General features: G+C 42.9%; 1 protein-coding gene across 1 annotated transcript in view; it reads right to left on the reverse strand.

Moving 5' to 3' along the window:
* The window catches only part of CDH23 (cadherin related 23), a 3,939,560-nt gene that overhangs the window by 1,127,854 nt on the left and 2,787,279 nt on the right, over positions 1 to 24,427 (reverse strand). The window contains exon 28 of the mRNA XM_069610726.1: positions 4,758 to 4,818. Within this exon, the coding sequence (XP_069466827.1) occupies positions 4,758 to 4,818 (61 nt within the window). The remainder of the gene's footprint in view (positions 1 to 4,757; positions 4,819 to 24,427) is intronic.

The raw sequence follows: 24,427 nt of genomic DNA on the forward strand, positions 1-24,427 counted from the left end.
GGTGAAGCCCTGCTACTGGGCTGAACCTCCTTTTTCTGATCGACAAGAGAAGCTCTGCAAGGGACGACTTTTTCCCTTGGGTTAGTGGGACCAACTAACCTCGAGACAAACTCCACTGGACCATCTTCCCCGACTAGCTGTATTTCTTTGCTGCTGCAGGAACCGAGTACCAGGATCAAGAAATCCCTAGTCGAGTGCAACTTCTGCAATCCGGGCAGAAGCTCCAGGAGTCTCCTAAGGACCCTCTTTAAACAGGACGACCAGAGCTCAGGTCCCCTCACCAGAGTGCAGTACTCAAGGAGTGAAGGAAGCCAAACCAGTATCCAAGATCTGCGGTGGTGCTCATTACCGCACGTTGAAACCTCAAAGTGCTGCTGATCTGAAAAGAGCCTGTAGCTGCCGGTGACCTCCAAATTGCTGCCGCAGGAGTCCTCCAGACGTCCTCCATCTTGTCTCCACGACTGAGGCTCAGGAACCAAGGATCTGCATCGCTGCAACAGGACAGAATCCAGCTGGACCACTCTTCTTCAAACCAGAGGTAGTGACCCTACAAGTGATTTCAACAAAACTCTATAACTTTGTGCAAGACCTTTAATAACTACAGAGTGCCTCTGCTCCATCGACTGTGCCTCAGTTGACATTGGCTGTCCTGTCTCCCTGCAGACTCATCTAGTCCATTGATTTTGATATTTTCTGTCCCTCAGAGGTGATAACTTGTTTTTAGGTTATTATTGCTGGGAACGGTTTTGTCTAGACTTCATTGGAAGATTTAAATATACTCACATGACCTGAGAACCTGTTTAACCTGTTTCCTTCCTTTAACCTTTCCTTTCAGCCACCTCAGAATCTGAAAAGTGTACTAGTGATATATAAATGCCATTGCTGTCCTTTTGAATGACGTCACCTGAGGGTGTAGGATGTGTGTAAAAGGCACCTCAAAAGAGTATCCACTAAACTTATGCTGATTCTGAAAAAAGTATTTTAAAGTATATTTGTTTGTTACATATCGTGCCCTTTTCAAAGAACGCTTATTTAAAAAATGATGTAAAATAAATAAATAAATAAATAAATAAATAAATAAATATAACTGAAACTTTGAGTATAAGTATTACTTGGCTGCTTGTATTGGCAAATTTTATTGCTACAGCTCTACAGCTCACATTTACCCCTCTTGAGATAAGCCTGGCTGCTCAGTCACACTACCAACTTGTGTAGTACAAGGCCTATACCAAAAGGTTGGTTACCTAATACCAAGCAGATACATGTTGTGTAGTCTCACAAGTGTTACTATACCAATTATTACCTAACACCCCTCTAAGGTGGTGGGCTGTGCTGTGCCCTGTTTGGGCCATGTATTCTTGGTCACGTGGTCTATCAACGGGTTGGCCTAAAGTAACATTAGTCCAGTCAGTATCCTGCATTTTAATCTGGGCTGGATGGTGTGCTTGTTCTCACCTGCACCCATGAGGATGCCTGCTTTTCTTTGTGTCTTTCAGTAAACCCACATGTGTTTTATCTACTGAGACTTTGGGCCTCATCACGAGTTTGGCAGTAACCCTTAAATCCGGCGGTCGCGCTATTGCCGCTGGATTTAAGGGTCTGCCAAATCAGGGCTTCGGCGGATTTCTCCCCAGCTCTGAGCCGGGGGGAAATCCGCCGAGAATTTGTGCTATTACCATGGGGCATTCCCGAATGGGCTCAGTGGGGAATGGGGAATTCCATTACCACCAAACCCGTGATACAGCGCTAATAGCGCCGGGGGGTTTGGCGGTAGGGCTAATACAGCCGGCAGTAACACCGCCAGCATTACCGCCCAACTCGTGATGAGGCCCTTTGCCTTGTAAGCTTGGGAAAAGCATTTGTGCTTTATTTTGTTTTGCTGTCAATTTATTACAGAGAGGGAGCAGTAATATATCCCCAGTGAGGAATGCCAAAGCAGGAGAACAACGTTTGATACAATTTCCTCTGCCTCAGGTTATGCACATTTGTTTTCTGTCATTCACAACAGTGGAAAGGTGGCAACATTTATTTCCTTGGTTTGACAGTTTTCTGTTTCTTTTCTTGGCAACGTTGCCAGGAGAAACAAAGTATCAAACCCATTGTCCAGTTGCTGCTGTGTTTCCCTTTAGTTCATGTAAAGAAAGCACTTCGCCTTTCTTTGACACAATACTGGGTCTGGTCAAAGGGAGCTTTGTACTCTCTCAGTTGTATGAGCTTGTATCATAAAGATGTTTGTGTACAATTAGGCTATTGGGTTCGCCAAATGGGATCAATTAGAGGTCCTCTATGTGACAAAATGACTACTGCTCTGAAGAATTATATGGGTGAGTTTGGCTAAACCACCTGCCCAGCTCCTACACTTCTACAAACCAGCAGCAACCCCAATTGTGAAAGTAAAACAGGCACAGCCAAGAGATGTATCTCCTTCGCCTTTAGTGGTAATGTTGGTAGAGGGAAGGTTAAACTCTCAGTAGTAGTTTGAATGTGATCCTTTTGCAACCCAAACATCAAAGTGTAAACAGAACTGGACAATGGGGGAGCAATGGATGACACAATAAAGGAAAGAGAGAGATTGAAACAGAAGATAGAAGAATCTGACATATTCCGACCATGGATGAAGATAAAAAATCTCTGCAACCCTTAGAAGTACATAGGAAAATGGGTCTACATAAATCCCGAAGAAAGATGTGTCTACATGTACTGGTCGTTTGAAGATCATGTCAACTACTATGGACACTTGACTGGAACAGCCAACGTGTGGCATTTGGTAGATGATGGAAGAAATAATGTAGGTGTGGTCGACGAGTCAACCAGAGAGGGAACTGAAGAGGGAAAATCAGAATATGCCTTCCATTCTGAAACATGGCCTCCAGTCCTATGAGCTCATGTCAATTCCCACTGTTCCCACGATGGACAACTACCACGAAAGGTACCCTGCCAGTGGCCAATACAACCCTACAGCAATACAAACTTTGCCTGGAGTGGACAAAGAGACACAAGGCAGAGCTGGAAACTGCTACATGGACAGACTCGACTAAAGCACCAAGAAGACATGCCTCAAGTCGTTAGAAACATCCCGACGACATAGCTACATCAGACACGAAGCACATGTGCAATCTGCACAGTCGGGACACTCACACATCCATACTGTCTCCACGTTTATTATTTTGCCATTAGGCTCATTGCAGCAAAGTAGAAATGCAAGAAGCAAGAAGAGCTTGTGAATATACTTGCAGACGCTTACATGCAAATAACTCCATGGTATGGCAGGAGCACTCAAGGGACCTGGCAACCATGACACACTAACCTATGGCCACTATAGAAGACACGTAATAGAGGCCATCTAGGCCTTAGGAAATCCAGCAGGCCATGATTGTCTTAGGGAAATCCTAAGACTTACAAGATGCTGTGCAAGCAGAACTACCGCATCAGGAATGAAGGCGCTGCCAAGGCCACCTTTTTGCAAGTGACATTCCACACGCTGAACCAAGATGAAAAAGGATATTCCCTGCAAATACAAATCAATTAGAAGCAATTGAGCTTGTAAATGTGGTCTCCAAACACGTGACGGGCCAAGGTGATACAGGGCCAAAACTCAGAGGCTGGGAAGGAACAGACATCCCATGACCAGAAAATGGTCGCAACAAAATTGTTACGCTCCAGCTACTCTTGTCTTGTGGGAAGGGAACGTTCTCATGGTATTAGTCATGCACACTCCATTGTAAACGCTGACACATAGTTGCACCTTGCTAACGCATACTATACATGTACTACGAACAGGTGTCTTGCATGCTGGGAGCAGAGTTTGTCCCAGGCTTGGGGGGCCAGCGGCCTAACCAATCAGAACCCGTGCCTTTAGGGGTGGGTAGTGAGTGTCACTGACCAGTCACAGGACCTGTTACCTGTAACAATTTTGGAGTACAAGTTTTCGGGAATGATCCAAGCATACCACCTGACTCAGTTTTGTCCACTAATATCATTCCTCCATAGGTTCCTACACGGGAACTACCACTCAGTGGCCCATCCTCAGTAGCAATAGGTTTTGGAAACGAGCATAGCGAGTGACGCAGAATGTGACATCACAAGGTATGAAAACTGACCTGCGAGTCAGAGTTCGCTGAGACGTGCATGGACTTCCCTCCACGCATATTCTTACTGTGTGTTTGTGGGCTGTAATAAAATGCAGTGACATCTTGCTACTTGTGTGGACCTCGTGTTCTTGGGACAAGGGAAGGCGTTAGGGCCTCCCGTGATCTCGGTGTCCGCGGACTGCTAGCACAGCTCTGCCTGCTTGGGGCTCCCCCTAACAACATTGTTTAAAATATCTCTGAACATATGGATATTACATATTAGACCTCAACGGCATAACAAAATCGACTAAGCTATAGATGGTGGTTAATAAAACTCAAAATGAGAAAAAAAGGTCAACATCATCATCAGGACAGAGTGTGAACTTTTTTTCTACAGAAAAATAGAATTGACTTTTTCCCTAGGATTTTCCAGGATTCATAGAATGTAAACCACTTGTCCTGCTTGCATTGAAAAGGCTGATTTCTCAATTGGTAGTAAATCAAAGAACTATGGCCCACCAATGTCCAGGCTCGCATTCATTGTCACTGATTATGTGCTTGAGCATTAAAGGAGATATTTAAAGAGACAGGCCCTATTTAGACATAGACCCTTTGCACATACCCTTGCCACATTTTGAAAACTGAAACAAGCTCTGTACATTTAAGACAAAAAAGGATTCCACTTACCACTAACTATGCGGTACCACACTCTGCCGTTCTCGCCTTCATCTGCATCTGTAGCCGATAACTGTTAAATATGAAAAATAAAGAAATATTAATATCTCAACATTCAAGGCTCACATATTAGACTAGACTTGCACTGTTCACAGCACATGCTTGTTACAGATAAGTGCTGGCAATGGCCAATTGAAAGGATTCGAAGTATAACCCGAAGGAGCGGCATAGCAAGGAAAGGAGGCTGCAGATCTCCAGGAAAGGGGACGGAGGGAGCGAAGAGGGAGGATGTGGGGGAGAGTGTAACATGTTGTAAAATAATAAAGAGATGTTTAAAAAGACACCAAGAGTGTTCAACAGATACCAGCTTATACAACGATAAAACAGAGTAAGATCTGTTGGAGTTCAGGTGAAATACAGGCACTGACGCAGGTGCACCAACCCTCACGTAAATTATTAGAATTAGACGAAATGTATATTAGAGTTAGGTGTACATGGGGCATACGTGTACTAACATGGATGTTTTAGCAATAGGTGCATGAACATAATAGGGTTAGTGCAAATTCAATTTGCAATGAAACCTGAGCAGAAATATGAAGGGAAAAGTATAGGACTCGTGGAGAGTTGCATGGTGTTTTGGGAGATGAACAAGACATTTTTCTGCACAAAGTAAACCTTGAACAGCGATAGCTGCTTCCATTAACAAAGAGAGCGAGAGCCATTTGTTCGCCTAAATGCATTGTGCAGAGTGAACAGAGGAAATGTATCGAAGGCTTGCACAGGCAGGCCTCATGGGGCTATTGTTGCAAAATGGAAAATATGACCTAAAGTCCGCATGGGGTGAGAAGGAGGCGGAAAATGACCATCGAAGCACGTGACAAGGGAAGAGATGATGCTGGAGAAGGGGTTGAAATCAAGGTAAAGAAACATGTACATGTGGGCGTAGAAAGGGAACTAGGTTTAAGCAAAGTGTCAGAAAAGAAGGAGGGTTCTTGCTTTTTGCATTTTTGTGTGGTTGATTTTTGTGTTCTCTGGTGCCCGTTGCTGCGATTATTTGAAGGCCAGTATTGGTTATAGGATATTTTGCGGTTTGTCTTGGGGCTAATGATAAAAAACGATAGGAGTCCTATCCTATGGGGAGATGGTTTACCAATGCCCCGACTGCTAGTGAGAGATTTGGCAATGCAAATCCAGTATTGGGAGATAGGGGAAACTCTGGTGATTACCAAAACTGTGGAGTCATGAAGGGGATACTGACAAATTTCAGAGAGGGCTGGGGAAGCTGATGTAGGTCAATGCAGTGACAGAGGGGTCGGAAAGCAACTAGTCACTTTGCCAATGCTTTGTTGTATTACAAGGTTATAATTAGCCTCGCAAAGCTGATTGGCAAAGTGTACATTTTGACATGAAAACACCATTTTAATAACCATCTTGTACGAGTTGTGAGTGAATAGGCGGTACTACATTTAAATGGAATCAAGGTTTTACTTTTAACACTGAGGGTCTGAACAATGTAACTAACCATTCTTATCAAGGTCACCTTGGGTGTGGGATTGCTCACAAAAGTGAATAAGAGAATGGGAATGACATAAGAGATTCCTCGCCTTTCTTTGAATTGCTGTTGATTTTTCAGTGTGACAGATGTGTTATCATATATACTTGGTTAACTTTGAGGTGAATTTTGATGATTTTACATAAAAATGAGGTCACAAATATAAAGTGTGAGAATGTCTTTATGTCATGCCTTAATTGCTCAAGGTAAGGTCTGTAATTCTGCACGACAGTGCAAAGTCATAGAATTCATGGGTGAGATCAGAGAAAAGAGAATAAGACAACACAAAGTGGGGGTGACGGACAATTCTTCCTGCCTAAGATCACACCAATAACTCTAGGTACCCACAGCCAGCAGGCAATGACAGTATTCGCCATGTGAGGATCCTGGGTATCCTCAAGGGTATGAACGGTCTGAAAACACAGTCACTATGACTGTCTTTGCAATGCCTAAACGTGCCCCGGAAACACCTTATTAATCAAAGTTCTCAAACAAAGGTTTTCTAACTTTCTAACTCAATGGGCAATCACCACCCTCACAGATGCCCCTATAGTAATGCTCACATCCAGGTATTGTTGAAGCATCTTTAATGCACCTAATACCATTAATTGGGCAGCATTCCAAAACATGATGAAGGAACACACATACGTTCTTTAAACCAGTATGATGATATTTGTTCCAGCTTTGTAACAATCACTCGAAACAAAATAAGAAATATTGTTTCATTTTTAACTAACAAAACATACCATACAGTTCAGACAGTATAAATACAAGTAATAGACCACAAGAAACTATTCAGATTCATTTAACTTGAATGTCAATTCCACTGTTCAATAATAATAACCAAATATAAAAACTAAGGTGGACTTTTGCCTAAATGACCAATTCTGGAAGAATCTTTTGCTACAGGACATAAGACAATCTTTGCATGAAATTTTGATTGATTTGATGAATTTTAGGGCAAAATGTGTGAAAGTCATCAACCAATAAAATGTCCACGTTTCCGAAGTCAAACAAATACATGAGGGAGCAAGAGAGATATCGGGGAACTATCTGGACACAGCAGGGCTAAGCAGAACTTATGTCCACAGGCACCAGATTAACAAGAATTCTCTCAATTGTCCTATTAATCAGTTGTCTGTGCCCTATAACTGTTCCCTAGGCCCGCAAGGAACAATCCTGTCCCTCGTGATCTTCAATCTTTACATGGAACCACTCAGAACACTTCTCGCTCCGCCAATAAACAGATGACACACAGATCTACCTAAAGATACCCTCCCTCGATCATATCCTGCCTCACATTGATCCAGTCGCGGGTGTCAAGTGCTCACCTGAATCCTAACCCCTCCAAGACTGAATTCCTTCTATGGCCCAACAACACTGAACACAATGACATCCAGACCTGGTTCTCTGCTATGAACCTCGAAGGATTCACACCCCAACTAGCCACTTGTGCCAAGTACCTTGGGTTCAACATCAACAGACACCTCACCTTAAAACAGCACATACCAAGGATGACACAACCATCTTGGTACCAACGTTCTCTCCTGCTGAAAATGAAGCCCTTGTTCCCAGAACACAACTTTAGATCCTTTGCCCAAACCGTGGTCCTCTCCCACCTGGACAGTGGTACTGCCCTATGGAAGGCTCTACTGGTGACCACCGTTCTGATGACTGCCCAGATATGTTCTGCATGCAGCAGCATGACTAATTAAAAGAATCCGGAAATTCAGTCACATCACCCTGACCCTCATCAAACTGCACTAGAACCCGCCTCAAGCCTTCATCATTTTCAAATCCTGTTGCATTATCTATAAGGCTGTCTCTGTGAATACCCCAACCTCCCTCACTGAGAAACTCAGCATCTCAGGAGGCCTGTGATCCATCAGACTTGTCCAGACTTGAATTCTGCTGGTGCAGAAAGGAAAGAACAGACGACAGGGCTTCTCTGGCTATGGCCCAAGTCTCTGGAACCTCTTGCCCGTCAATGTCAGACATCCCCATAGCTTTTACAATTCAGGAAAGTGCTCAAGATCTTGCTCTTCAAGGAATGGACTCTCCCTAACAAATAGGTCCACACATCTTCGAATCACCACACAACCTGAGACTCAGTGTTCTGCTCCTCACTGTTTTCTCCCCTGTTTGTTTGTCGATGCATTGCTGCCAGTTGCCCACCCTCCCATGTTGTTAGATCCCTGATCCCTTTTCTTTCAGCTTCCCTCACTATGTTCTTCCCTCTATGATGGTAAATCACTCTGTTGCTTCCCGAATCTAGGTCTGCGCTCAATAAAGTCCATAATAATAATAATTCAAGCCTCTCTGCTGTTCAGATTCCCTCATGGGTTAATCAATGATGTGGTATGTAAGTAATCTGCAAGTCACAAACTCAAAAGCCAGTAATGTAGCTAAGTGGTTAAATGTTATTAAAGCAGAGATATAGGAGTAAGCTCCAAATCATATAATTATATTTAGGTAAGGTAAGTCAATACCTTAATATGCGTACTGCAAAAATCCATCTTTGCTGAATGTCACATGTTCAAATTCAGCCATGATAAACTTTAACTTTCACACTTCTAAAGGTAGAACATGAGTACTGTTGGGTATGACATAGAACAAAAAACTAGTTTTAGTTCAGATGTCACATCCAAGTGACCTATTTAAATTCTATTTATGACATACATAGTTTAAACATTTTCGGATTAAAATACTCATCGCCATAATAGTGATAATCACATCCATCAAATGGAATATGTGTGCATAGTGACATTCTTTGTAGCAGGTGACCAGCTGTTTCTCAATTGACAACACCAATAGGATTTATAATGTCACCCTCACATTTAAATACAAATGGGTGTGTTCCCCCTCTGGCCCATATCGTACTACAACAGTCGGTTCTCCACCAAATGATTCAGAAGTGAAGGGTCAATTTCCATTCATGAAAATGTTGTGTCTCGTGACACAGTTCAAAGGGGGAGCTTAAGACCATAACCTCTAGGTAGCTAGTCCTATATAGATGAGGTTTTTTGATCATGGGTAAAAACATCAATTTTTTTTTACTGATTTCTTACTTCAAAATGGACTCCCCACACGTCCCTCACCTGCCGCCAACACCCTTTCAATATGCCTACTCCTAACACCTATCTACCCGTTTGAGGTAAAAAATGCAGTAAAAAAAATCAATTCTCTGTTTTATTCCTAGAATTATGGAAGATAGCTTCTCTAGGGAATTATGGAGGAGGGGCTGGTAATTAATTGGGATGATAGCAGAGCTTTTCGTTTTGGTTACGTTCTGGTGCATCATGCTCTCCTTCAGCTGAATGGCAGATTTTCCAGGGAGTGATCAGCATAGCCGAGGACTTCAGCCCCTCAACTAGCCCATCTGACAGAGTGTATTTTGTATTTGTATTTTATTATATTTTATATAGCGCTTTTAGCCAAAGCGCTTCACAGAGAACTCTCAGCAGTACATTAAAATGGCAGTAGAAAGCAGTGTTCAGAGTTGACCAGTGACAATCAAGCGGGCGATTGACGTAAATTAGTTTTTAGGGAAGAGCGAAAGAGAGGATAGGAGGTGATAGAGCGGAGAGACAGAGGAAGGAGATTCCAGTGGAGGGGGGTAAGAAGTTGGAAAGAACGGAAACGAGATTGTGCACAGGGCGCTCGGGGAACATTGAGTCGAAAAAGACCAGCAGAACGGAGAGGCCGAGAAGGAGAACAGAATGAGAGAAGAGAAGCAAGGTAAATGGGGGCAAGACCATGAAGAGATTTAAACACCAGATAAAGGAAGTTGTATTTGAGCTGAGAGGGAAAGGAAAGCCATCTGAGAGAGTCAAGAACAGAGGAAATTGAGTCTCGTTAATAGAGCAAACAAAGTGATCGAATAGAAGAGTGATAGATTGATTTGAGAGGGGCAAGACGTGAGGAGGGAAGACTAAAGAATAAGACCGAGCCGTAAGAGATTTGATAAAAGACTAGCGAGGAGACCAGAAGCTTAGTGGCATGAAATATAATAAAAGGGCGAATTTTACGTATGTTGTAAAAATGGAATCGACAGCCACATGAGGTGAGAGAGATATGATGGGCAAAGGAAAGATCAGAGTCAAAGTAAAGGCCAATATTGCGAGCAGTAGAGGAGAAAGAGAGATTAGAGGGAGGAAAGGAGATAGAGGAAGGAGGAGATGGGGACGGAAGAGTATTGGCGGGAAAGAAAAGGACTTTGGTTTTTTCAGCGTTTATAGTAAGGAAGTGAGAAGTCATCCACAATTTGTTGGCAGTGTGGAAAGTTGAAAGGGTGAGATGGATATCCGGTGAGAAAGAAGAGAAGGAAAGAAAGAGCTGAGTGTCATCCTCATAGAAGTGATGCGATACTCAGAAAGATGAGATAATAGGAGGAAGAAAGGAAGTGTATAAGGAAAAGAGAGAAGGACCAAGAACAGACCCTTGTGGGACTCCGTGATCGAGACTGAGAGAAGGAGAGGTGCTGCCACCCCAAGAAATGACAAAGGTTCGATTAGATAAGTAGGAAGAAAAACAGGATAGGACAGAACCTTGGAAACCAAAAGAAGAAAGTGAGACACAGTTTAAAGGGGGAGCTTAAGACCATCACCTCTAGGTAGCTAGAACTATATAGATAGTTTTTTTGGGAGTGATGGGATTTCTTTCAGTTAGATAGATTTTTTATTTTTATTTGGATGTGTGATGTAAAGCAAATATTAACCATCTGGCAATGCTGTGTTTGACACCAAGAAGGTTGATATGGAACAGCTGTTGGCAAGTATTAGGTTTCACAGTTGACATTCTCATTTGAGTAAGTATATCAGGCTTTAAATTCAACTAATTTCAGGTCCCATCTAGGGAGTTTGTGAGTAACCCATGAGTGCTTTTTGGGAAACTCTGGGATCTCATAATTGTATCATCACATCATCGAAATCATATAATATAACATTTATTTTAAAGAAGAAAATAACATTTCAAGGCTTTATTACAATCAATTTTTGCAATTGTTTTGTTACCTCTTAACACACATATAATCAGCACAACACAGATAAAGTAGAATTTCAAATGTAAGTCCCATTTAGTGCTTTTATTTCTGTTTGGGCATGACCCATTACCCTATCAATGCTGGCAAAGATTATCATCAGGAATTTCACTAATGCTAGCGTAAGCGATAAGCGTGAGGTCGTCATTAGCCTAATCCAGAAGTCAGATGCAATTATTGCAGATGGGGAATTTACAAAATTACCAAAGTGTGCAATCCTCTCCGGCATCAACTCAGAACAGTGCATTGGTATTATTGGTATTAGTATTAGTGTTGATAAGGTATGTATTGAGTCTGGGCCTAGCTTTAGGAAGCAACAGATTGCCTTACAAATCATAGGGGGAAGGACACAGCGAGGGAAGTAGAGATGCACAGGAGTGGGGAGGTTAAAGGGGAAGCTGGGCTAGAGCTCTACTAGCAACCAGGTGATGAAACAGTGGCCAGCAGATACATACATGGATATGATCTATTCTTAAAACTAATAGGCTAAGAGAGTCTCTAATCAGACTACTGGGTGTGGGATGGGCCAGATTCCCTCCTTAAAGGCCTTGGAGACCAAAAGATGAGGTGCTCATACCAGGTTTTCAATGCTAAAATCTGTCGGCAGTACATTATGGAAAAGAGGTCTGGGGCCATGCAGGCTACAGCAATTTAAAAACCCCTGTGCTGGTGCCTTATGTGCATAACACACTCCCCTGTGGGCGTTCCTTCTAGTTCACTTAGATTGTTGTGCACAATCTGCAAAATCACTTTTTCAAATAGGTCCATTTTGTTGCACTTTAAAAAAGAAAATCGTGTGGGTAATGACACTTTGATTAAGGCATTCTTGGCTAAGATGTGCGCCACTCCTTTTCATGTAGCCATGGTGGTTAGTGCTTTTAAAGCAGACAGTTATCCATGTTATTAGGAATGAGGAATTATTTGTTGTGAATCCAGAATGTAGTTAAGAATTTAAACTGTACTGCGGACTGGGCAGGGAAGGCCTCTTTGAGTTCACTGGCTGGGTATGTTAATTTCATAGATCACATGAAGCCCTCTGTACATGCAGACATCATAAAGGCTCATGAGATAGAAAGTACCCTGATATAAGCCAGGTTGGACTTCTCCTTAAGTAAAGGCTGAAAAACTCGGATTGGACTGCCTAGGCCACGATTTATGTCTCTAGAATACAAGGGAGGGAGAATATGGGACACTCCCTAATGTAGAGCAATGTAATGTAATGTAAAGTGTTCTCATAAAGCACCGTTCTGCCAACCAGGCGTCCTTAGCGGTTACTGCGAGCAGACTCGTAATGCAGCGATAAGGGGTTGACGGCTCCAGCACCTTTACCGGCGCTGTTAACCCTTTACCGCCAAGGTCGTAATGACCCCCATTGTTTTCAGAAATATTCCCAGTATTAAGAAATCTTCTGTATGCATAATGCAGAGACAGGGGAGACTCTGAACATGCAAGTAATACATAATGCCGAGACAGGGGAGACTCTGAACATGCAAGTAATGCATAATGCAGAGACAGGTGAGTCTCTGAACATGCAGACTCTGAACATGCAAGTAATGCATAACTATTTTTCTTTCATTCAACTTTTTTGAGCTACTTGTCAATTCATTGATGCCTTTATTTTTTGCAAATGATGTTTTTTATTGCAGAAGAATTTTGTTGATGTGGCATGCCTTATAGTATTCATTTCAGATTGATTTAATCAGGCAAATTGGTGTGACAGATGCCATGTCTGTAATGTATACATTTCTTTGGTCTTTGTGCTTCAACAATGTATAGTAGTCCTACTACTACTACCATGGCAACATTCCTGGGTGGCAAGGATACCCAAGATATATACCTTGAACCAGGCGACTAAGTGTTGTGTGCTTTGATACAGTTTCTTACTTTTTTCTTCGAACATTTTGAGAGGTTACAATATGCCTCAATTCCACAATTCATGTAGGTTTTTCACGATTTAATGTGATTATGTTTTACATTTAGAAGTCTCGGAAAGGGCACGGTGTTGCACGAGTCACGTGTTGACTTTATTCACATTCTGCATGAACTAATCAGCTTTGTGAAAACAGTTGCATTACTTTGGGTTTGAAAACCATTTCTTGCACTTTAATGGATGTACAAAATACCACAGCACTGCTGAACTTTCATGTCAAATTTACTTCAATTCGATTCAAAAATGTCTTTTTTTTTATTTAAATCATAAACGCATCACAACATAAATACATTAAGAAAACATCAATGACTTAAAACATATTAAATCGTTGCTTTTACATTCCACAAGCCAACATTTGTAGAATCTTAGCAATCAAATAGAAAAACCAGACCACTGCAGAATACACATTCATGTGAATATATCTGGGACATCTGGGCCCTGGCCAAACCTTCTTGGCTGCACATTCACTATTTGTTTATTTATTTAGTTAGATTTGTAGAGCGTACAGCAGCCCGGGGACAGCGTGGCGCAAAACTCACTTCACTAGACCAACTCACTTCATTAAAAAGCATTGATTGCATTGATCTTGAAAAAAAGATGATTTTGCAGAATAAAAATGAATAAAATGACTAACTTGGTAAAAAAAAAAACATAGGAACACTAAATAAAACAGATCATGAACCAGTCCTCTGCAGTTAATGCGATAATGTGACTTAGTGAAAGACGTGACACAAAAAAAGTAACATGTTTTTGGCATGGGTATGATATGATAGGTTATTTATAACGAGGTTTCTAAGCGCAGACCCGGGGATCGAACCTGTGTTGCTCTGTGTCATCTTGCTTCCAAGGCAAGCCCGTTGCCGCTGAGCTCTCCTCCCGGGACAAGGGAAGACATCATAATAATACAGACATTGCATAACGATAACATCAATTCACCAGCAATAGCACAGATAGCCATGGGTAAGGACAAATACATCATTTGTAGGCAAAGCAACTTCGAAACCTTGTCACATGATTGTGAGAAAGTTGCAGCTTAGCATGACACCGCATCTTGGGCCAATGCACCAAGGGCTTAAACTTTTTTAACTTTCTAAAAAACAAAATTCCAAAGAGGCCAAGTTTCATCTTAACAGGATAAGTTGGAGCACTGGTGGTTGAACCTTAGTGCCGCTGATGGATTCTGTTTTTTTAACGCTGGAGCAAAATAATATTTGAATGGTCCTACATTACAGCTATACGTGTTGAGAATGCTAGTGCTTTGTGCACCCCAATAGCATGTGAAATTGCCCTCCCGACAAAACGTTTGGAAAATCCTTTCCTCTCCTGGAAAGCTGTACTACCCTTTGATTGGAACATGCCAAATGAGCTTCTTATGAAACTGCACTCACAGGTAATTAAAGCTGTCAACACAATCCACGATTTCTTCATCTAAGTTATAAGGGGCCTCATCACGAGTTGGGAACTAAATGGGCTGTTTTACTTCCAGCTTTTTTCTGGAGCGGAAAATCCCATTTAGCGCCCTTTTTTCTGCGAAATTACCATCGGCTGGAGTAGCGTGCAGTATTTGCACCGAAAAATGCCCCATTGGGTCCAATGGACGCAATGGGGAATGGGGATTTACTGTTAACGCCCAACCCGTGATCCGGCGCTAATAGCGTCGGACCGGTTCGTGCTAACACAATTACAGTTGGGCGATATTACAGCCAGGATACCGCCCAACTCCTGATGAGGCCCATTGTGTCAAGTTGATCTGCTAACCTATGATGATGACAGGCCATGACTGTTTTTTTGTCTTAATAATAAGAACACTAGACAGAGGACATGTATGGAATTAAGTTGCCTCTGGCGACAACGCAGGGACTTCAATAAAAGGGCTGAATTTTCAGTGTAGAAATATTGAGTGGAATTTCAAGATCCGAAACTTGGGAAAACCACTGTTTGTTTTGGATTTGTTATTTTGTTTATGGTAAAGCCAGCAGTCGGGCATAATGTAAACTAGCAATTATCTGTGAAATGGCCATAATGTAATTGGGCTAACTGGGCATACTTACAATGGTGGGCTTAATGGGTATATTGGAACCTGGCAGCGGCACCTTATAGTGGGATTGACACTTAGATTGAAATGTTAGCAATACCACAATGGCTTGGAAATTGACCAATGAGAGGGAGAGCCGTGTGACTCCTCAGGTCAACAATACAAGCAGGTCTCGCAGCACATTGCTTCCTTTCATTATAGGAACACTGCACTAAGACCCCTGTGTTAGGGAGAATTCTCCATAATGGCTAATTTCCCATTACCTACTGAGCCCCTCAGCAGCTTTGCTGGATTTCTAGGATTTATTTTTTTCACCTGGTAAGAGTGTGAGCCTTTTTTCCGACTCTTACATGTGTTTTGCTGTGTGTGTTTTACATTTGTTGTGTTCAGAGACTGTGGAGCTTCACCTACTCCATAGGCATCATCTTTTACTATGTGTTACACAACACCTTTAGTGCAGTGACACAGGGTTGTCTTTTTTGGACTTCCCATTTTAAACTCAATTTTCTGGGAATGACTACTGTCTCTCAGAACATGTAAAGTTGCCATTGACTTTATTAGTCTTTTTAACTTCACAGACCCAGTACAAACTATCCTACAGAGTTCTGGAAAGGGTTAATAGTTATCCCTTTTGGTCTGTTTCTCATGGAACATTATTTCGTTCCCCTTTCTTTAAGATTTGGCTGGTGGCAGTGGTATCTACCCTATTTTTCCTACCACGGTCTATTAAAATAGCCTTGGTACTGTTTTAGGCTAAGTTAGTAGCCTTGAACTTTAATCCGCTGGACCCCATTTACTTTTATTTGGTTCCGGCTGGGTTTATTCGCCATTTCTTTTTGTAAAGGTCTTTCTCGTGTTTTACTCTGCGCGCCAAACCAGGTTTGGTTCCATTGTTCGATGTCCTCGGGTGGGCTTCTGCACTGAACCCCTTCTTAGGTGCCTGAATGTCTGAGGGGGACAGGATGTGAGGGAGGGGTTTGAGACTCCCTGCACAGGGTCTCCTTAGAGACCCATGTCACACTCGGTATGATTGGCTGTGGTGACTGTCCCGCCAGGACAGCCACCCTGCTGTGTGATTGACAGCCAGGCTGTGTGAAAGGGGGAAAACTGCATAAAAAAGCAGGTCTCTGGGACTAGGTAGGCAGAGTCGCCACTGGATCGAGAGAACCGAAGAGAAGCTGACAGAAGAGGACCTCTACCATGACTGAACCTCCCGGTGAAGCCCCGCTGCGGGTCCGAATCTCCAAACTTCGACGACAGGGAAGATATGCAAGGAATCTTCTACCCTTGAGCTGGTGGGACCAACCAGTTCGCCAAACTACAAGCCAGGCCTCCCTCCTCTGGTCGAATTTGCTGTGCACAGCTACAGTGAACCGGATAGCCAGAAGGACCGGACCCTGCTTGGGTTTTAAGGAGCGCACATTTTATTCGTTGCTTTGCTCTGCTGCTGGTTTTTTCGCTGGGCAGTGCCGGATCCTCCAGTCTTCCTACTTTGTGTCAGTCCGACAGTCACTTCAGGAACTGTGAGCCTGCAGGACCTGCCAGGAACTGTTTGCCTCAGCTACAGCCTTCTTCTTCATTTAAGATACTGTTCTAACCCGGTTGTTCGTTCCGTCCGGCCACGGTGAAAGTGTTTGAAATCTTTCGCCAATCCGAGGGCTTGTCCTTCTCTATTCTTTAAAGTAACTTTTCTTCCGACCAACTTCATTCCAAACTCTTGGCAAAGACTTAACCGCAAACTACTCTGAACTGTGTGATCCTCTGCAAAGACTCTGGGCCACTGACTTTGGCTCAGGCCTCTTGTTTGATTCCCTCCCCGTAGTAGCCTTTTCTAGATTGCCCTGCTTACTTACTTGTTGGTGCTGCTTAATTTTTGTGTAACCTTGTCTTGCCCTCCCTTTTAAATTGCTGGAGTGGCATTTTGTTCACACTTCATTTTGAGCTTAACTTGTCCAGAATCTAGTGGGTGTGTAGCATATTAAGAGTGTGATTTGTCTACTGCTTTACTTTAATGAATTGTTTTACAACTGATGTGTAAATAAATGTATATTTTTTTACTCAGAAACCTTGAGTCAGTGTTTGTTTGAACCATAGTAATTGCTGTCCTTTGTGTAACTATTGATACTGCTCACTTTACTCTTGAGATATGTCTGGCTACTCAGCCATCACTACCACTTTACTGTGTAGTACAGGATTGTACCAAAGGCGAATTTGTACTGTCACTTGTAGTCTTAATTGTGTGTGGTGTTCCCAAAGGGTACTGCATATGATTCTACCTAATACTGGTGCACAGCGGTGAGGATCAAGTATAGTAATTACACGTAGAGTGCTTCTATTACCTTGGATCAACTACCCACAAGGCTAAACAGCTCTAAAAAGCAATATTAATCATGTCTGATATGGAAAGATACAGTCAGGAGACCGTCCTTAGTTACACTGTGGATTATCTTAAAAATCTGTGTAGAGATAGGAATCTCTCTGTTAAAGGCAAAAAGTCAGAATTTACTGAAAGGTTGTTAGAGAAACAAAGTCTGGAGGGTGGGTCTGAAATACCTAACCCCTCAGCAAATGTGCAAAATTATGAGGATGATAATGTATCAATTGATGAGTTAGGTGAGGCAGGTGTGTCTCACAATGTAGGCCTCAATGCTCCTCTGCCTGCTTATCAGCCTCAACCGTTGTCCCCTGGGACCCCTACAGGTCCTACACTCAGTCCTGAATTCATTTCTCTAGAAAAGGTGAGACTTGAATTGGAATTTAAACGTATTAATGCCCAAACTGAACAAAAGCATCAAGAACTGAAACTCAGAGAAATGGAGATGAACCATGCCTTAGAAATGAAAAAGTTGTCTTTGTAAAATGCTTCCCTCCCAGAGTCTTCTAGATCTTCCAGTCCTAAGAGACCCCATATGCCTAAAGAAACTGTTGGTATGTATGAGGCTAAGCTTGATATTTTGGATTGGTTGGCAATGTTTGAATATAACCATGGGATGCAAGACATTACAGTGAATTAGTTGCTTCCTTGGCTCTTCTCTAGGCTACCCACTGTTGCATCTGATGTTGTGAGGGAGATGGGGGTGGTGGATAGGATGGATTATGAGTGTGTGAAGCTAGCTTTAATTGCTAGATATGGGAAGACCCCTTCGCAGTACCTTAAGAGGTTTAGTACCCTCAAAAAGCATGATGGTACATCTTGGGCCACCTGGGTATGAAAATGTTTGAAAGAATTAGATTAGATGGTTGGGTTAAGGGTTACAGAGTAAACACTTATGAAGGTATGAGAAATCTTGTTATGTTGGAGTCAATTTATGATGCATGCTGTCCTGAGATCAGACAGCACTTGGCTGATTCTACGGAGATAGATCCAAGGAAGTTAGCTAAAGCTGCTGACTTGTGGGTTGCCAACAGGGCTACTCACAAGGATTCTGGGGCAACTCAGAAGAAGGACGAGGGAAAGCAGCCAAAGAAAGATAACAAGGAGAATCCTAATACCTCCCTTCCAGAAGAGCACCCCAAACATTACCAGGGTAAGCAACATGGGAAACCAAATAGGGCTAGTGAATCCTCTGGTGCCCAACCAGAGGGAGGTCAGCAGAAACCCCTATTCTAGAGAGCATTTGAAAAATGTTATGTTTGTGGGTCAACTGACCATATTAAAGGTGATCCCAGGTGCAAGGGTAAACCTGCAGGGATCAGCACTGCCTCCTTAGCCTTATCCCCAGAGGAAGAAATACAAATGGCTAGTGCCCACTTTAAACTACTTGCTGAAGCACCCTTGGGTCTTCAGGCAACTGTATCCTTAGAGTCCATGGGTCTGGGTAAGAAACAGAATATGGATGTGTACAACTCCATTCCAGGAAACTCTAGAGGATATTAAATGGACAGTGTTCTTGTCAATGGCCAGGATACTCCTGCCAGGAGAGACACTGGGGCCAGCAGAACAGTAGTGGATGAAAGCTTTTTCAAGCCTGAGGATGTTGCTAAGGCACCCAAAAGTCCCACTAAATTCACTGGAGGCCCTGACCAGTTGGTTCCAATTCTGCCAGCTCTCATTCAGTGTAATAATATGACAGTGAGGATCCCTGTCTGTGTCCAGAATGAGGTGCCTGGGAGAGTCCTGTTGGGGAATGATGTAAAAGCTCTAGGAGTAGTATCCAGTACCCCCAGGCCTCCCAGTGAGAGAAAACAGAACGAAACCAAATTGATTGGCTAGAGAGGCAACCTTAAGAGACCACTCTGAGCCTGTGGGAACCTCTACAGAGAACCCCACTGAAAGCCCTGGTGTTAGTAAATTGACCTCTAACCTTGGCAAATCTGAGGCTAGTATAGTAGGGAAATGGGAGCCCCAACCAAGCTTCATCATTACGTATCCGATGGTAAAGTCTTTGACTCCCCCTGCTTCTGAGGAAGAGGTGGATAGACAAATTGGACTCCTCTCTAGACCTGTGAGAACTGGTAATTCTCAAAGCTGGTGGAAAACCAGGAAAAATAGGTCTAAGGATAAACACCTTAAGACTATTGGAGCTTCTACTGAAGACGCCAATGAAAATCCTAGTAGTAGGAGGGAACCTACTATAATAGGTAAGGTCAGATCTCAGAGGAAGTGGCACATATACCTTGCTTGACCACAGCCCCTCCAACCAAGATACCTGAGACCCAACCTGCTCTTGTCAGAGAGGTGGTGAGGAACAATGGAGGCCCGTCTAGATCTAAGGGATTCTTTTCCAAGGACCCCTTAAAAAAGCCTATGGTAGGTTCAGAGGTTGTTACAACTTCTGAGGGACTGTTAGAACAGATCCCCCATACATTAAAAAAGAGAAATGTACCACAACAGGTTTGTAGGTCATATATTATACAAATGAAAACCATTGGTAAACAATTTCCTAGCAAGGGTTACAAAAGGTTGCTGGCCATTTAACCGACTTTCAACAGGAGATCCATCCTGGTTGGGATTAGATCCTCCTGTCCCTTAGTCTAGGGGGCGAGTGTTAGGGAGAATTCTTCAGAATGGCTAATTTCCATTACCTACTGAGCCCCTCAGCAGCTTTGCTGGATTTCTAGGATTTTTTTTTCACCTGGTAAGAGTGTGAGCCTTTTTTCCGACTCTTACATGTGTTTTGCTGTGTGTGTTGTGTTCATAGACTGTGGAGCTTCACCTACTCCATAGGCATCATCTTTTACTGTGTGTTACACAGCACCTTTAGTGCAGTGACACAGGGTTGTCTTTTTTGGACTTCCCACTTTAAACTGAATTTTCTGGGAATTACTACTGTCTCCCAGAACACGTAAAGTTGCCATTGACTTTATTAGTCTTTCTAACTTCACAGACCCAGTACAAACTATCTTAGATAGAGTTCTGGAAAGGGTTAATAGTTATCCATTTTTGTCTGTTTCTTGTGGAACATTATTTAGTTCCCCTTTCTTTAAGATTTGGCTGGTGGCAGTGGTATCTACCCTATTTTTCCTACCACGGTCTATTTAAATAGCCTTGGTACTGTTTTAGGCTAAGTTAGTAGCCTTGAACTTAAATCCGCTGGACCCCATTAACTTTTATTTGGTTCTGGCTGGGTTTATTCACCATTTCTTTTTGTAAAGGTCTTTCTCATGTTTTACTCTGTGCGCCAAACCACGTTTGGTTCCTTTGTTCGCCATCCTTTGGCCGGCTTCTGCACAGAAGCTCTCCTTAGGGCCTGAATGTCTGAGGGGGACAGGATGTGAGGGAGGGGTTTGAGACTCCATGCACACAGTCTCCTTGGAGACCCATGTCGCACTCGGTATGATTGGCTGTGGTGACTGTCCCAAGGTACTGTTCTAACCGGGTTTTCCGTTCCTTCCGACCGCGGTGAAAGTGTTTGAAATCTTTTGCCAATCCGAGGGCTTGTCCTTCTCTATTCTTTAAAGTAACTTTTCTTCCGACCAACTTCGTTCTGAACTCTTGGCAAATACTTAACCGCAAACTACTCTGAACTGTGTGATCCTCTGCAAAGACTCTGGTCCATTGACTTTGGCTCAGGCCTCTTGTTTGATTCCCTCACCGTAGTAGTAGCGTTTTCTAGATTGCCCTGCTTACTTACTTGTTGGTGCTGCTTAATTTTTGTCTAACCTTGTCTTTCCCTCCCTTTTAAATTGCTGCAGTGTTATTTTGCTCACACTTCATTTTGAGCTTAACTTGTCCAGAATCTATTGGGTGGTGTGTAGTATATTAAGAGTGTGATTTTTCTACTGCTTTACTTTAGTGAATTGTTTTACAACTGATGTGTAAATAAATGTATAGTCTTTTACTCAGAAACCTTGAGTCAGTGTTTGTTTGAACCATAGTAATTGCTGTCCTTTGTGTAACTATTGATACTGCTCACTTTCCTCTTGAGATAAGTCTGGCTGCTCAGCCATCGCTACCACTTTACTGTGTAGTACAGGCTTGTACCAAAGGTGAATTTGTACTGTCACTTGTAGTCTTAATTGTGTGTGGCGTTCCCAAAGGGTACTGCATATGATTCTGCCTAACACCCTGTCTCCCTCTTGTACCTTTGAGGCTTGTCTGGGCTGCACCTGACAGACGTCCCCATGCGCCAAAGCATTTCTCTGCTCCCCCTCCTTTTCTTAGTGTGATGGGGGGACAGATGGCTCTGCCCTCTGCTGGCAAAATCTTTACCTGGCTGCACCTAGCACCTTTACCTCACCCCCAGAGCACCTCCATTACTTTGCTGGGCCGCTACTGGCAGATGCAGCCCGGCTGATTTCTAAGCCCTGCCCCTTCCTCCTCATGATGTTGCTACGTTGTTGCTGGGAACAAACCAGTTCCCAGCAATGACTCCCGCCAGATTGCTTATTTTTAACACCCCCTCCCGTCACCCTTTACTACGCAGGATATAATAGCTTTAGAGACCCCGCCCTGAAGTTATGGTCCTGCAAACCTTGTTTAATATCCTTGCTGCACTCAGGCCTTTAACTCTGTCTTCAAGGCCAATAACTCCCGGTACCGGTCTCATGCTAGGCCTATGAAGTTGAATTCATATTATTACCTCAGTCAATGGTACTCAATTTATTGACTTCAAAGGGTGAAGGGCTGAGTTGGCCCTGCTGGTATTCGAACATGGGAAGTTCAGGGTGATCTAACGTCAGTGGCAAGCACCTAACTTGCGCGCTGTCCACCCATGCATAGATTGAAAAATGCTCTTTTCGGTAACAAACCCTGGATCCCCTTAAAAAACTTAAGTTAAATATTCACATTTGAAAATAAAGATGTGAAATGCTGCTTAATGAGGCATCTCTCTTTCTAAATCTGACTGCTTAAGTAGTGCAGTACTGTTTATTTAACAGGAAGTTCATTGCTTCCTTTTGTGGGTACTTGCTTTCAGTATTTCTTGTTTGTTGAATAGGTGACCTCAGAACATACCAACAAAGAAGCGCTATGGTGATGAAGTTAAACGTTTCCACATTCGTCTTATATGGCTTAGCGTTTTCTTGGTAGAGTAGATTTTAAAAAAGACTTGTGGTTTTTTTTCTATTTGCAGTGCAGTTCACATGCATGATACACATAGTTCCCAGGTAGGCTTCACAGATGACCCAGTAAAAAAGGCTTTGTTTTTTACATTGCTCTTTTAATGTGTTTGATAATTGAAAATCATCATCTGCATTGTTTTGCGATTATCCTGACAGAACAATCTTTTGTGGAAGGCTCTTTCCTAATTCACTTTTTTTTTAATGGTTGGTGATGCTAAAATACACAAATTATACCAGTGGCCTCAGTTATTGGAAAGTGCAATATGAAGCCCAGATACTTATTCTTTTGCAGTGCCTGCTTCCCTCTGTAAAGAACCTGCCCATTATCTTTAAAAACACCCAGACACTGGTATAGTGAGAGAAGACGCATGCGCAGCCACCTTCTCCTTAATTGCCTACGTCATTCATGCAGGCTCTGTTTAGTCCCGTTCTGTGAGTGAGTCAAATCATTTCTATAGTGAAACACCGGTACTCAGAGTTCTAAGGCCTCGTTTTTTGCCAGCCAACGAGTATACAAGATGGATGTCCTTTAATCTTAGACATGAACGGCATATGCAACCGGTTTAGCACATAATCAAAGATAAGAACATGCGTGGCTCACCTAGGCAGAGATGCTCTACAGAGAGAAGGCGGCGTGCGCAGTAGGGAACCTGTCCATGGACAATGGGCACCTTGAGGTCAAGCTATTCGAAGTGGCAGGTCCTACTGCAGCCTTGCAGTGGGGAATATGCACAGGGGGAATATTTTGCAACAAGGCAACTTCTGGCTGTTAGAAAAGGATTCCTGTACATAGGTAGGCAAGTGCTGCATTGCTCTTAAGTGTGCTGGGAGTGAAGGGAAATATATGATGCAAGGGGCTTTCGGTTTCAATGCAAATGCCTGCCAGCTGTTAAAAAAAAAAAGAAACTCATAACAGCACCGAGCCAGTATGTCTCATGCAAATGACCTCCGATCTCACAAGTGGATTATGTCTCTGGCTGTTCGGCAGTACTCCTATTATCCAAGCAGTTGGGTGTACTCATGACAATATACCTCACTCAATGTGATGACCTCTCTATTGCTCAGTTGCTTTGTCAGGGGCTTTCCTATAAGGTCCAATCTGAACAAACACATTGTTTTTCTCTTATGAGTATTCCCCCACACGGTGCTATCACCGTCTAGTCTCATCCCTCGCTTGCTACATCTTGGCAGGGTGCCAGTCCACAACTCACCTCATAAAGTCAGCTGTTACTCACAGCCTTTCATGCTGGGCACACAGTGTGATGTTACATTTGTGGATTACAATCCCTTTTGCAACCACATGATGCGAAAATGATGAATCCAATTTTGAAACATAAAGCACCTTTGTACATATGCCACTGTCTCATGGGTGCATTGTCACAGTGTGTGCATGTATTGGATTTATGAATCGCAAATGTAACAGCATTGTACAAAGGTGATGCACCTGAGCGGTTACAAGTAGGGTGCAGGGGTAGCAGATCGGCTGGTTAGAGGGTGAGGGGAGAACCCCAGCTAGGGAGAAGCACAAATTACTTACCACTGGTAATGTTCTTTCTACTGGGTGTTCCTCCCTGGATTCCTCATTTTAGATATTTATTCTCCTGCTTTACAGCACTCAGAAACT

Source organism: Ambystoma mexicanum, chromosome 8 (assembly GCF_040938575.1).
Source record: "Ambystoma mexicanum isolate Mex_15411 chromosome 8, UKY_AmexF1_1, whole genome shotgun sequence".
Taxonomy (NCBI): domain Eukaryota; kingdom Metazoa; phylum Chordata; class Amphibia; order Caudata; family Ambystomatidae; genus Ambystoma; species Ambystoma mexicanum.